Source organism: Tachysurus fulvidraco, chromosome 5 (assembly GCF_022655615.1).
Source record: "Tachysurus fulvidraco isolate hzauxx_2018 chromosome 5, HZAU_PFXX_2.0, whole genome shotgun sequence".
In the NCBI taxonomy this organism is placed as follows: domain Eukaryota; kingdom Metazoa; phylum Chordata; class Actinopteri; order Siluriformes; family Bagridae; genus Tachysurus; species Tachysurus fulvidraco.
The window spans coordinates 26155098-26170264 of NC_062522.1; the positions used below are offsets into that span (position 1 = coordinate 26155098).

Here is a 15167-nt window from a genome sequence, read left to right on the forward strand (position 1 = left end):
ATATGGACATATGGCTCCTTCCCCCCCCCCCCCCAGCGAGGTGACATTCCATGTCCCTAGTGCCAGATTCAGTGCCACCCAATCCACATTGCACCGGCCCCTTACGGTTTCTCCTGCAGGTGGTGAGCCCACAGGAGATCGGCCCCACGTCGCTCTTTCGGGCTGAGCTCGGCCGGGCCCCGTGGGGCAAGACCCGGCCACCAGGCGCTCGCATGCGAGCCCCAACCCCGGGCCTGGCTCCAGGGCGGGGCCCCGGTTGCGCCTTACGGGGCGACGTCACGGACCTTGATTTTACTTTACTCATAAGGGTTTTTTGAACCGCTCTTTGTCTGGCCTGTCACCCATGACCTGTTTGCCTTGGGAGACCCTACCAGGGGCAAAAAGCCCCAGACAACATAGCTCCTAGGATCATTCAGGCACGCAAATCCCTCCACCACAATAAGGTGGCGGTTCAAGGAGGGGAACTCCGTATGTATCAATATTTTTTGTTATTTCATGAGGTTTTTTTTTTCCACTGACTTTCATTATCTTTTATCAACATCACTATAATGTATTTTGGGGTGAGGGGGATGAATATTTCTGATTGCAACTGTATATATCTAATTTCATTTGTAAATTCATTTGTAACCCTAACCCGTTTGAAAATTCTAATCTTTTCCATGCTAATGAATGACCAGGGGAAGTCAGCTCATTTTTATATCTTCATCAAACAGGAAGTCATGGATAACAAGGTCTTATAGACAGAGCATTTAGCAGACACCCTTATCCAGAGTGACATACACTTTTATTCCATTTTATACAACTGAGCAATGTCAAGGGCCTTGCTCAGGGGCCCAGCAGAGGCAGCAACAGCAGTAAAACAGAAACTGGATCATTCTTCAACATCAATTTCTCTGTAGTGGAATTGTCAGGCCTAGTCCAAACAGTTTATACATGGTTCACCATGAGGACATGCAGAGGTTTAAGTGGGAAGAAAAGAAAAAAAAAACAGGTCTGGGTTGTTTTTTTGTGACATTGTTTGTTGGCATCATACCCATTCATACAATGGGCAAATGTAATAATCATAGATTTATTCTTTTAATATGGCACATAATGAGAGTTCACAAACTCTAGGATGATTGAAGACCTCTCCACAAAATGAATATTTAAAATTCTCATACCAAGTCTGTATTCACTTAACATTTTGACTAGGCCCATGTGAAAAAAATTATCTCTACTTTCAGCATGCAAACCATTTAATGAATGTGGCACATGCACTACGTTTGGCCAGTGCAATGTTGTGAAGAATTACACTCTCTGGAAGGTTGGAGACTACGGGTCCATCAGTGGCCTGGGGAAGATGAAAGCTGAGATTTATGCTGCGGGACCAATCAGGTACATGAAATGAAATATGACTAGAAAGATTTATCCTGTGCTTTGTTCTTATGTATGTTATGCATTTTTGCATATGGGTTGATTCTCATTTTGTTTGCACAATCAAGTTTGAACCATTATCAAAATACTAAATATGGGATCATCTTTTATAAGAATGGTGTTGATCCCTCTAATACAATTCCAAAGATGTGTAAAATCTCTGGAATCTCTATAATTCTGAAATACAGACATGCAATAAATATAATCAAAGGGCAAAGTTGATGGAAAACAGGATGATTTGTGTGTGAAGGGAGGGCTAGTCAGTTCTGTTTTGTGAACACATTTCTATAAATAAGTCTTGTGTTTCTGAATCTGCTTTTAATGATGTGTGAGCCTCCTAAAGAAGCATGATGAACAGTATGCAGGGGGTTGAGCGTGGTTCTTCAAAATAGGTCCTCCATATTTTATTATTTATGTAGTTTAAAGGCATTTCCTTTGGATTATATAGTAGAGTATGTACAGCATGATTAAATCTTTGCTGCTGAGAACTTTCAGATTATAGATTTTCCATTGTATGCAGTTACCATGCATAATATTTAGTACTGTACAAAGACAGTACTATATTATATTTTGGTATGGTCTCATATTTGAAGAAAACTATACTTGTAAATTGAATCATACTGATACAAATGTTTTTTTTTAATAGTTGTGGAATAATGGCTACTGACACACTGGATGCATACTCTGGGGGAGTGTACTCTGAATATGTACAGGATCCCTTTATTAACCACATTGTGTCTGTGGCTGGCTGGGGGGTTGACGAGAATGGAGTGGAGTATTGGATTGTCCGTAACTCATGGGGTGAGCCATGGGTAAGTGTTATTCAATGAGTATTTTTTTCATATTTTCCTATATGGTCATGTTGTAATGTGTGAATCTGAATTATGTCTAACTGTGAATGGTTTTTGGTTTGTCTTTGGTTTATAAAATAACTTTGTCATAAAATAGCCCTATATTTACATGTTACTTATCATTTCTGTGAATTCATTATTTGGGTTAAATTTTAAAAATTATTTATTTTTAAAAATATTAAATACCAAACTATTTAAAATATTAAAAATAAAGGTAAGGTAAATATCTGTTTGTTGGTAATGGAAAAGTCTGCTGATTTTAAATATTTTTTTCAGTATTTAAAGGTTTTATGTCACATACAAAGTATATTGAAATGTTGAAATTATGGTTCTACACCAGGGGTATTCAATTAAAATTCAAAGCGGTCCAGTTACTAAAATTTCCTCCCAGCAAAGGTCTGAATCTTATATTGTCACTTAATAGTGTACCCTCATGTTAATAAAATCAATAACACACATTTCTATATAATTTATTGTTAAATTTCAAGTGTTTTCAGTCTGAACTTGTATGGCACTTGAATGGAAAACAATACTGTAGTTGTCTTTACTACATGTCAGGTAACAGATAACAGACACTGAATTTCTTCTGAATAAAATAAATAAAAAGTGCAAACACAGCTTTGAGCAGCCTGAACTTGGGGCCTAAATTTCAAGTAATGTGAAACATTCAGAATCTTTTGAATAAAATAAAAGTGCTTTTAATCTTTAAGAAAAAAATTAAACAAAAGACTTTTGAGCTGCCCCTTTTATAAACATTAGCTACATTAATAACACAGGAACCTTAGGCAAAAGAACATTTCAGGTAAAATAGAACAGGGCAGAATTTACTGAATAAAAGAAAAGTGCAGAGCTTTGAGCAGCTCCCTTTTTCCTCTCTCCTTTCCACCTCTCCTTACTCCCTTTCCATCTTCAGTTCCTAGTGAGAGAAATGGGCATGTAACTGTCCTGCCAGCAGTTTGAATCTTAATTGTCCTGCCAGCATAATTAAAAAAAACTTGAAGCTTCCTCACATGACCCTCGGAAATTCCACATCATCTCTTCTGTGCTCAACCCCCCGGCTCCACTGTGGCAGCAGAAGAGATTTTACAACTCATCCAGTCCTGCAATCCTACTACCTGCCCATTGGATCCACTCCCTACCACTATGCTCCAGACCATCTCGCAAGACCTTTTGCCCGTCATTTCCACTATCGTCAATAGATCCATAGCATCTGGTCAGGTACCAACTACTTTCAAGAGAGCAAGGGTTATTCCCATCCTAAAGAAACCTGCTCTGGATCCATCAGACATCAGTAACTACAGACCGGTATCACTTCTCTCATTTCTTTCAAAAATTCTTGAACACATTGTCTATAATCAGCTGTCTGTCTATCTCTCACAGAACAACCTCCAAGATCCCAACCAGTCTGGCTTTAAAGGAGCTCACTCTACAGAGACAGCCCTTTTGGATGTCTCTGAGAAGCTACATGCTGCTAGATCAGCCAAACTGTTATCCGTCCTTATCCTCCTTGACCTTTCAGCAGCGTTTGATACGGTCAACCACAAGACTCTCTTATCCACCCTCAAGAGTCTTGGGATTTGCGGATCAGCTTGGGAATGGTTTGTCTCCTACCTGGAAGGACGCTCATATCAGGTAACATGGAGGGGAGTGACATCTGCTCCACGCAGACTCTCCACTGGTGTCCCACAGGGCTCAGTACTTGGTCCTCTTCTTTTCTCCCTGTATACTCACTCTCTTGGTCAAGTTATTTCATCACATGGGTTCTCTTACCACTGCTATGCTGATGATACACAACTTATCTTCTCTTTCCCACCCTCAGATGCCACAGCTTCTGACCAGATCTCAGCATGTCTGGCAGAAATTTCATCATGGATGAATGCTCATCAGTTAAAGCTCAATCCTAGCAAAACTGAACTGCTGTTCATCCCAGGTGATTCATCCCTAGGTCATGATTTTGCTATATCCTTGCACAACGATCTGATCTCCCCTTCAGCCACAGCTCGCAACCTTGGGGTAACCATGGACAATCAACTGTCCTTTTCCTCTCATGTTGCTAATGTGACACGCTCATGTCGGTTTCTTCTCTACAACATTAGAAGGATTCGGCCATTTTTGTCCACTTAGACTGATCAGGTACTTGTTCAGTCTCTTGTCATTTCTAGACTGGATTACTGCAATGCACTGCTGGCAGGTCTACCTATGAACGCAATCCGTCCTCTGCAAATGATCCAAAATGCAGCTGCCCGGCTTGTTTTCAACCTGCCAAAGTTCTTGCATACCACCCCGCTGCTGCGATCCCTCCACTGGCTTCCGGTAGCTGCACACATCCGATTCAAAACACTGATGCTGGCCTGCAAAGCCAAAAATGGACCAGCTCCCTCTTACCTCAAAGCCCTCATCATTCCTCGCACTGCACCCCGCAACCTCCGATCTACCAGCACTGCTCGACTGGTTCCACCATCTCTCAGGGTAAGAGGCAAGTATACTACAAGACTCTTCTCTGTTCTGGCACCAAGGTGGTGGAATGAACTTCCCCTAGAGGTCCGGACATCTGAGTCACTGGCTATTTTCAAGCAGCGGTTGAAGACCTACTTATTCAGGAAACACTTCAACTAGCACTTCTTTCCTTATCTTTTGCATTTAAAAAAAAAAACAACCTTTGACACTGTTTCATTGTAACTTTGAACAAATGTTTTAAACTCATGGTATCTTAAGTATGTAACCTAGTGAACCAGCATTAATGTTAGAGATTTAAGCACTTATGTACGTCGCTCTGGATAAGGGCGTCTGCCAAATGCTGTAAATGTATATTAGGTGCATTACTGCCACCTTCTGCTCTGGAGTATGGAACAGAAGCAATCTCTTTTTGGCTTGGCTTTTGATGACGCTCCTGTCGTAATAACTAGATTAACTGCACATGAACGAAAGATTTATCTTTTTATTAATATCAAAGAGCTTATATAGTCATATAATATTAGATTATAATAAGGAGATGCTTAATATGATATTAGAATTTTAACGTGTCCGGGCAGACCAGTCACTCGGTCCGGATCCGGACCACGGTCCGCCAGTTGGTGATAACTGTTCTACACCATGACTCTGCAATTAAGCAAGAGTAAATAGTTTGGAAGGAATGACTCTCTGAGTATGTTATTAGGAACATGTGTAAACTCTCTCATTCATGCAGTTATCTAATCAGCCAATCATGTGGTATGAGTCCAATGCATAAAATCAAGCCGCTACAAGACCAGCAGTTGTTCACGTCAACTGTCTGAATGGGGGGAAAGTGTGATCCAAGTCATAGCAAAATTTCAATATTTTGCTATTTCAACAGTCTGAACTAATAAATTAAATTATTTTAATTGGGCTTTCCAAAATGCATTTTAAAAAGTTGACAGTATAGTCTCATTTGTTTGGAATATTAAATCCAGTATTTTTAAAGCTTTAAGGGTCTAAGATTGGACAGCTAAAATTAAAAGCTTTGCTGGTTCAGTATGGAATCAAGGTGTGTCCTGGTCAGAGGTATCAGCATACCTCTGACCAAGACACACCTTGATTACATATTGAATCATGTATTGTAATATTCCTATCTGCACAGAAAGTATTTTTTTGCAAGTTAAGACCTGCTTTTGTTAGTTTTAGCCTAATGACAAACTTGCTTGCAAAACTCTCAAAGGCAGATATGGTGTTTATTTTCAAAGGTTAACAAAGTTGGTTAAGGATTGTCCATCTGAACACATCATGAAAGGACATAATTTATAATTTAAACACTTGTATAGTTTGTTAGATATGACGGCACGAAATGTGTTATTGTAGACAAACTTAAGTCTTGTAAACTTGAAAGTCTTAATGATCTAAATCTAGTTTAGGCACAGAGATATGGAACTACACTTTCTGAATTGCTTGTTTTATTATCTTATACAGGGTGAGAAGGGCTGGTTGAGGATAGTGACTAGTGCTTATAAAGGTGGCAGTGGGAGCCATTATAACCTGGCACTTGAAGAAGACTGCATGTATGGGGACGCTGTTTTGCCAGAAGGGTACATATAATGATCTGGAATACACATAGAGAGCCTGCAGTACTGAGCTGTTGCCTAAATCTACTAAAGCCTTTCAATTGATTTAGACTGTTTTTGTGTATCCATTGTCATTTCTGCAAACAATTATAGAATGTTTTTATACATTTTGGAAATCATATGCTCTGATTATTTTTTTTAATGCAATTTTTTAAACCATTGATTTTCTTGACCACTGTAGAACACTGCATGTTCAACATGGTCCTGAAAAGTGAGAAAGTAAATAAAAATGCACTAAATACACAAGTTGTAAATTGTTTTCCTTTACATTTGAAATTCATCAATTTATTTTGTATAGCTCTTTTAACAATTCTCATGGTCTGTAAGCAGCTTTATAGAAGTATAAAAACAGAAGAGAGAAAAAAGAAATAAATATATATAAAAATGAGAAGAATAAAAATAAGTTTTAAATTAATACTTTTTTTTTTATTAATTTGTTTTCAAAGTACTACATAACTATCCCTATCCCTAATGAGCAAGCCGGAGGGGACGGCAGCAAGAAAAAACTTTAAGATGATATGAGGAAGAAACCTTCAGAGGATACAGACTCAGAAGGGAACCCATCCTCAGTAAATAATGTCATTTCTACAACGGTTTACAATAGTGTAACTGAGAGCTCCTGAGAAACTTGTGGGTCAGCACAAACTCTAAATTCACTATGGAACATCATACAATAATTACATGATGATAATACAACATACTACAACATACAACAGGAGTCACCCAAGCTGGCTCCATACCCAGATACACATACAGGGGAAAAGCTGTTTATACAGGAGTTACTCAGGAGTTACCATCCCCACTGCAGATTTCATAAAAACATGAAACTCATCAAAGCATAGACAATAAGCATTACAATAATGTGTGACCGGATACTACACACCATAACAAAAACCTACAGTTATCACACTAACATTCTAATTTTGGGCTGGAATATCCCTTTAAGGTAATTTAACAGAAATTTTGACAGAACCCATGTTTAACATGGTAGTGTTTTCCCCTTTTTTCCTTACTTGAGGAAATATGTTGTAAAATCAGCACATAATAGTAGCACAAACCTGTTTTACATGTCTGTTGATTTTTTTCACCAGCTATTTGACATTGTTTGTTGGCATTATACCTATTTACACAAAGGGCAAAAGTAATAAAGGTTTGTTCTTTAATATGCCACATATTGAGATTTCACAAACTCCAGGATGATTGACGACCTCTCCTCGAAATAAATATTTAAAATTCACATACCAAGCCTGCATTCACTTAACATTTTGTCTAGTTCCATTGAAAGTGGAAAATATACAGTATGTTTATTTGATAACATGCTTTCTCTTTGATTACATGCTTTCAAAATGCAAGACATTCAATGAGTGTGGCACGTGCACTACATTTAGCCAGTGCAATGTTGTGCAGAATTATACGGGTCCATCGTGGCCTGGAGAAGATGAAAAATGAGATTTATGCTTCGGGACCCATCAGTCACATGAAATGAAATATGACTAAAAAGATTTATCCTGTGCTTTGGTTGCTTTTACTTGTTATGCATTTTTGATCTGCATACAAAACCAGTGTGGTTGCATTAGTCACACTTTGATTACATGCATATATGCACACTTGGTTCCTTGAATCAGCAGTGAAACTTGTGACCCTGTGATGCAATGAAATGTCTTTTCCTGGCAGGGAATTGATGTGTGACCCCTTAGAGCAGTGGTCCCCAACCCCCAGGCCGCAGACCGGTACCGGGCTGCCCAAGGCACATTAAATTATTTCCATTTTATTTACTGTGGTGTATTTCTCTCTGGTTTGTGCGACTTTCCATGGACGAGAGGTTAACCGGGAGCTGAGAGACGTCACCTAAAGCCGCACCAATACCGCGCATGCGCACAATATCCTGATATTGGGCCGGGTTTAGGTGAAGTCTGGAGCTTGTAGCTTTGGTGGAGAGAAGGTGTGTAACGCTCTTCTCTCTGTTCACCGGTACTTTGTCATGTTTAACAGTGCATGGTGTACGTGTATATTGTGTTTGCTCAAATTTAGCCCACAAATTAGCAAAAATGAGCACGAAACAGACGTCGTTAGAAAGTTAGAAACTGCCAGTGTTCTGGATTAAAGTCATGACGGAATACCCTGAGATTGCCACCACAGCACTTAAATCCCTATTGCCATTTCCGACATGCTATCTGTGTGAAGCGGGGTTTTCTGCGGTGACGGCAACCAAAACAAAAAAAAACGGAATAAACTGGACATAAGCAACACACTTCGGGTGTTGTCTGAGCGAAACAAGCTCAGGGTTCTCATTGATTTAGCGGTGTATTGAGTTAAAAGGCATGTTTAAATACAGTTAAATAAAAAATATTTATTTTAATTTTATTGTATAGCCGCCACCCCCCACCCCCAGAGGCCCGCGGGAAAATTATCAAACATTGACCGGTCCGCGGCGAAAAAAAGGTTGACCACTGCCTTAGAGGGTAGTGTATTTACAACTATAGACCGGTCATTAAATAATGAAACATTTCTATCCTGATGGGACTGAACTCTTCCAGTATTCCCACTAGGTGTTACTGAATACTTTGATGAATGTTTTGTTTGCACAATCAAGTGAATTTGGACCATAATCAAAATACTAATCTGGGATTATCTTTTTCAAGAATGATGTTCATCCTTCCAGTACATTTCCAAAGACCTGGAGAATCTTTGGAATCTGTTTATGCAAGTAAACAAATGCAATTGGTTTATACAGGTTATACCCCCTTCCGCTGTTCTCTATCTGATGGTTTTATATAAGGGTTTAACACCTTTTTTATGCCATCAGCCACACTGGATACACACAGTAATGCATTCCCACTTATACCCCCGATTACACACAAACCAAAAGTAGATTTTATACCAAGCACTGCTTTGACACCTGTGCTGGAGGAAGTCATTCTTCTTTCCTGTGTATTACTCTATCGAGCAGAGGCTCATAACGTAAGACCGCTGTTCCTAAAGTGTGGGACGCGTTCCCCTAGAGGGGAATAAAGGTATGACAGGTGGAGCGCAATGAACGGCAGTAGTGTATGTAGTGGGCATCATCAGTGGACGTTGTGTCTTTGGCTGACTGGAGTGTATGGAATAAAAACACTGTCAATAATAATTGTACGTAATTCAAAGCATTTGTGTGTAAATTTTAATTTTGCGGAGTTGGATCCCAAAATTTACGGCCACGACAGTTTACAGATACGAGATTTTGTGTGTTTGTTCAAATACAACTCCAAAATGTACGACTATGACAGTTTACACACACAACGCTTGTTTTCACAACACCTCTTTTTCACACACGAAAACGGTCTGCGAAACAACTGTCAAAAATACGTCATCACGTTCACAGGCATTACTATCCGAGGGAAGATGAATCCATTCCACGAAGTGCGCATGCGCCCCGCCCTCTTTTAAACCACTGGCGCCGAAATGCCGGATCAGCAGCCAAGCGGTCACTCATCGTCTCGGGTAAGTTGTTTTTCCTTCCAAATTCGGACATGTTTAAGGGTTAGTTATCACTAATAACAGAGAGGAGTAATATTACAGACATAGGTTAACTATAGTAAGTAAGATTAGCTCTCAGAGTAAGGTTACATTAGGTGCTTAAAGAATACAGCTGTTTAGGAGGTTATCACTGCAGTCTGTAGCGTGATGAGATAGGCCTACATAAAAGGCCTACACACACACACACACACCTCACACCTAGCCATTTCCTGCTGCACTGACTGCCCATTTGACTTGGACCTTCTTACTTGTGCTGACTGTCCACTGATATTGAACTGGTTCGCCATTTTCTGTTGTCCAACACTTAAGGTGTTGGTCAACATGGACACCAGATTCAGGGCTGAGTGCAAGAGGTCACCTAATGGAACCTGATAAACAATAAAATATGACTTTAACACTTAAGCAGTGAACACATATTGCATTACCTGTGTATTCCAGTGCATGTACACAGCTGTTAGTAAGTTAACACATTAAAATTGCTCATTCTTTTATGTAGGCCTATCTCATCACGCTACAGACTGCAGTGATGACCTCCTAAACAGCTGTATTCTTTAAGCACCTAATGTAACCTTACTCTGAGAGCTAATATTACTTACTATAGTTAACCTATCTCTGTAATATTACTCCTCTCTGTTATTAGTGATAACTAACCCTTAAACATGTCTGAATTTGGAAGGAAAAACCAACTTACCTGAGACGATGAGCAGTGTTGTAATGTAACGTAGTAAAAACACTTTGTTACTGTACTTAAGTAGAAATGTCACGTATCTGTACTTTACTTCGCTATTTAAATTTATGTCAACTTTCACTTTTACTCCACTACATTTCCTAGATAAAATGTATACTTTTACTCCGTTATATTTCCACTAAGCATCTTCATTACTACAAAATAGAATCAGAAGAAATGTGTGTGACTGCAATAAGAGAGGTTTGGTGAATCACTGTTCCTAGATTGCATTGCACGCTGTACGGAGAAGCACAGGTATGCGCAGCGTGCACTCGCAGTCAGAGCTGGAGGCGTTAATGTATAACGTTAATCGGAAAGCTGCAAATACAGCAACCAAAAGCAGTGAAATTTCACTATTCTTATTACCAGAGTTGTAGCACAAACAAAATATTAATGCAAACAATCCATACAATACTAAATAAAAATAACATTTATTGATTTGGTCTTTGCGAATATTTGTTTATTAATGACTGCATTCATTGGACACACTGTTTGTAGAGAATACACACATACATGAACTGATTTGATTCAAGACTGGCATCCTTACATCATGCATACAATTATGGTGTCCACTTTTGCCATTTAATAATACCATAACTTTTGGCTTACTATGTAATCATATAATATATCATTTAAAACTCTTCTTGTTTTAAATTCTCACTGAGGGCTAAAACCCCTAAAGATGAAACCCTAGAACCCTCCCTGATCTTATGCCTACCGAAAATCACTGAAATTTTACTTTTACTTGAAATACTTAAGTACATTGAATATCAGAAAATGACTTTTGATACTTAAGTACAGTAAATATCAGATACTTTAAGACCTTTACTTGAGTAGTATTCTAAAAGGTGACTTTCACTTCTACCAAAGTCTTTTTCTAGTATGATACCTGTACTTTTACTCAAGTATTGCTTTCTAATACTTTATACAACACTGACGATGAGTGAGCGCTTGGCTGCTGATCCGCCATTTCGCCAGTGGTTTAAAAGAGGGCGGGGTGCATGCGCACTTCGTGGAATCGATTCATCTTCCCTCGGGTAGTAATGCCTGTGAACGTGAGGACGTATTTTTGACAGTTGTTTCGCAGACCGTTTTCGTGTGTGAAAAAGAGGTGTTGTGAAAACAAGCGTTGTGTGTGTAAACTGTCATAGTCGTACATTTTGGAGTTGTATTTGAACAAACACACAAAATCTCGTATCTGTAAACTGTCGTGGCCGTAAATTTTGGGATCCGACTACGCAAAATTAAAATTTACACACAAATTCTTTGAATTACGTACGATTATTATTGACAGTGTTTTTATTCCATAGAAGTGTGGATGAGAATGGAGTGGAGTACTGGGTAAGTGGTAAAGTGGGTAAGTGTGATTCAAGGAGTAATTTTTCATCTTTTCCTATTATTTGTTCATATTGTAATGTCTGAATTATGTCTTACTGTAACTGGTTTGTGGTTTGTCTTTGGTTTATAGCTTCATTCTAAAATAGCCCTATATTTACATGTAATAGCAATGCACATTGAGAGTGGGGTCTGTAGGGTCACTGTAGCTATCCATCATTTCGATTAATTAAATATTTGGGTTATCTTTTACATTTTTTTATTTTTTTTAAATTAAATATCAAATACCAAAATATTTAAAATATAATGTCACAAATATAAAGATTTGCTTGTTAATGCTTGTTAACTAAAACATCTGCAGATAAATTCATTTTCAAGTATTTGAAGTGTGTCACATACACAGTTATGCAGGGTGTAATGCAAATTGAAATGCTAAAATAATGATTGTACACCATGACTCTGCAAGTAAGCAAGGGAGGAGGCGGGGCATGGCATGTTATACGAGGATTGTCCAATAAAATTGTAAGCGGGAGCGTGATGTAGTCGGGGGGGGGGGGGGGCTGGAGAAAACCCAACCTACCAGCAAGAGACATAAAACACATAGCATAAATCTGAGCACACTAGGGCATAACAACTCAGTTTTCAATGGCAGGAATAAATAAATCAACTCTTTTGGGATTGACTGAAAGCAGAATTTGTCACATACACAATATTATTTAAAGAAATACTTTGTATGACTGTTCTGAACAAAGAAGAAGAATAAAAAAAGAATAAAAATAAGGCAGAGGTGAATACAATATGATAATATACACACATACATACATATACAGTGGTTTGAAAAAGTTTTTGCCCCTTCCAAATTTTTTATTTTTTTGCACACTTCAATGTTTCAGATCATCAAACAGATTTAAATATTAGTCAAAGATAACACAAGTAAACACAACATGCAGTTTTCAAATGAAGATTTTTATTATTAAGGGAAAACAAAATCCAAACCTGCATGGGCCTGTGTGAAAAAGTGTTAAGCATTGGTACATTCAGCTGATCGCACCACCCTCTGGAGAGCTCTTCTGTCCTGTCTGGTGCTGTCCCCTGACCAGACTGTTATGGTTCCCATCAGGATAGAAAGTTTTTAGCACCTGAGATGGTAGTTTAAAGTCCTTCGAGCATCTGAGATGGTAGAGACACAGCTGGGCCTTCACCACTACAGTGTTGTTGGTACAGAACCATGACAAGTCCTGTGTGATGTGAACACTGAGATACTGGAAACTGTCTACTCTCCACTGGACTTTTGTTGATCATGAGTGATTGATATTGCCTCTCCTGCTTGATGCTGAAGTCTGATGTTCAGGAGAAATTGTTCACCTGACACCAAATCCAGGTTTTGAATCTCCTATAGGTAGGCCCTCTCATTGTTGTTGGAGATCAGACTGTGTTTCAGCAAACAATGCTGGTGGTTCAAGTTGGAAGTGGCCAGGTAGTTGTATGGATACAGTGAGTACAGCAGAACCAGGAATCTGAACACAACCCTTAACTCAGAACACAACCCTGTTGGGCACCAGTGCTGAGAGTGAAAGAGGAGGAGACATTTGCCCACCTGTAAAAATTATATAGTGATTGACATTAAAAAAAATAATTGATTTAAATTAAAATTTATGTATATATAAGCTTTAAGGGTCCAAAGCTACTCACTGGAATAGTGTTACTAGTTTGTATGCAATTGTACATCTCATTTTAAACAGCTTGTTTTTCCAATGCTGATACCTCTGACCAAGGCACACCTTGATTACATATTGCATCATATTCATCTGGTGCCATATTACTATCTGCTCAGAAAGGTCTTTTCAGCAAGTTGTTAAGACCTGCTTTTGTTAGTTTTAGCCTCATGACAAACTTGCTTGCAAAACTCTCAAAGGCAGATATGGTGTCTATTTCCAAAGGTTAATGGAGTTGGTTATGGATTGTCCATACGAACACATCATTAAAGGACATGATTTATAATTTAAACACTTGTATAGTTTGTTAGATATGATTGCACAAAATGTGTTATTGTAGACTAACTTAAGTCTTGTAAGCTTGAATGTCTTAATGAATTAATTCTCTAAGTCAAATATTAATCTTGAGCTTTTCTTTGAATTGTTTAGGCACAGAGATATGGAACTACACTTTCTGAATTGCTTGTTTTATCATCTTATACCTGGACAGGGTTAGAAGGGCTGGTTAAGGATAATGACTAGTGCTTATAAAAGGTGGCAATGGCAGTCAATACAACCTGGCACCTGAAGAAGACAGCATGTATGGGGATGCTTTTTTTTTTGCCAGAAGGGTACACAATGATCTGGAATACAAATTTAATAAATCTACTTTGTGCTGACCCTTTAGTTTCCTTGGCAGCTCGATTGCACTATTATAAACTGTTGTAGAAATGACATTATTTACATTATTTTCTGTCCAGTGTCAGACAAATGAGGATGGGTTCCCTAAGGAGTCTGGTTCCTCTCAACGTTTCTTCCTCAGATCATCTCTGGGAGTTTTTAGGAATAGGGATAGATACAGTGGTGTGTCTTTGTTTGCACGTTTGTCACACTTTAATGTTTCAGATTTGCCAGAAAACACCTTGATGATCCCCAAGACGTTTGGGAAAATAATCAAAAGTTGAACTTTTTGGAAGGTGTGTGTACCATTACAGCTGGTGTAAAAGTACCTATACCAACAGTAAAATATGGTGGTGGTAGTGTGATGGTCTGAGGCTGTTTTGCTGCTTCAGGACCTGGAAGACTTGTTCGTAACCTCAAGCTGAAGCGAACTTGGGGTCTGAAGCGAACTTGCAGTGGGACAATGATCCAAAACACACCATCAATCCACCTCTGAATTGAGATGCTGTGGCATGACCTTAAAAAGGCAGTTCATGCACGAAAACACTCCAATGTGGCTGAATTACAACAATTTTGCAAAGATGAGTGGACCAAAATTCCTCCACAGCACTGTAACAAACTTATTGCAAGTTATCGCAAACGCTTGATTGCAGTTCTTGCTGCTAAGGGTGGCACAACCAGTTATTAGGTTTAGGGGAAAGCACTTTTTCACACAGGGCCATGTAGGTTTGGATTTAGTTTTATTTAAAAACTGCATGTTGTGTTCACTTGTGTTATCTTTGATTAATACTTAAATTTGTTTGATGATCTGAAATATCAAAGTGTGACAAACAAGCAAAAATTAAGGAAGGGGGCAAACACTTTCACACCACTG

The 15167-nt window shown here is 38.7% G+C and overlaps 1 protein-coding gene across 1 annotated transcript in view; it reads left to right on the plus strand.

Moving 5' to 3' along the window:
* Window positions 1-6583, plus strand: part of ctsz (cathepsin Z) — a 10909-nt gene extending 4326 nt beyond the window's left edge. Inside the window, exons 4-6 of the mRNA XM_027133430.2 lie at window positions 1224-1374; window positions 2060-2225; window positions 6189-6583. Of these exons, the coding sequence (XP_026989231.1) occupies window positions 1224-1374; window positions 2060-2225; window positions 6189-6314 (443 nt within the window). The 3' untranslated portion in view covers window positions 6315-6583. The remainder of the gene's footprint in view (window positions 1-1223; window positions 1375-2059; window positions 2226-6188) is intronic.
* The last annotated feature ends 8584 nt before the right edge of the window (window positions 6584-15167 follow it).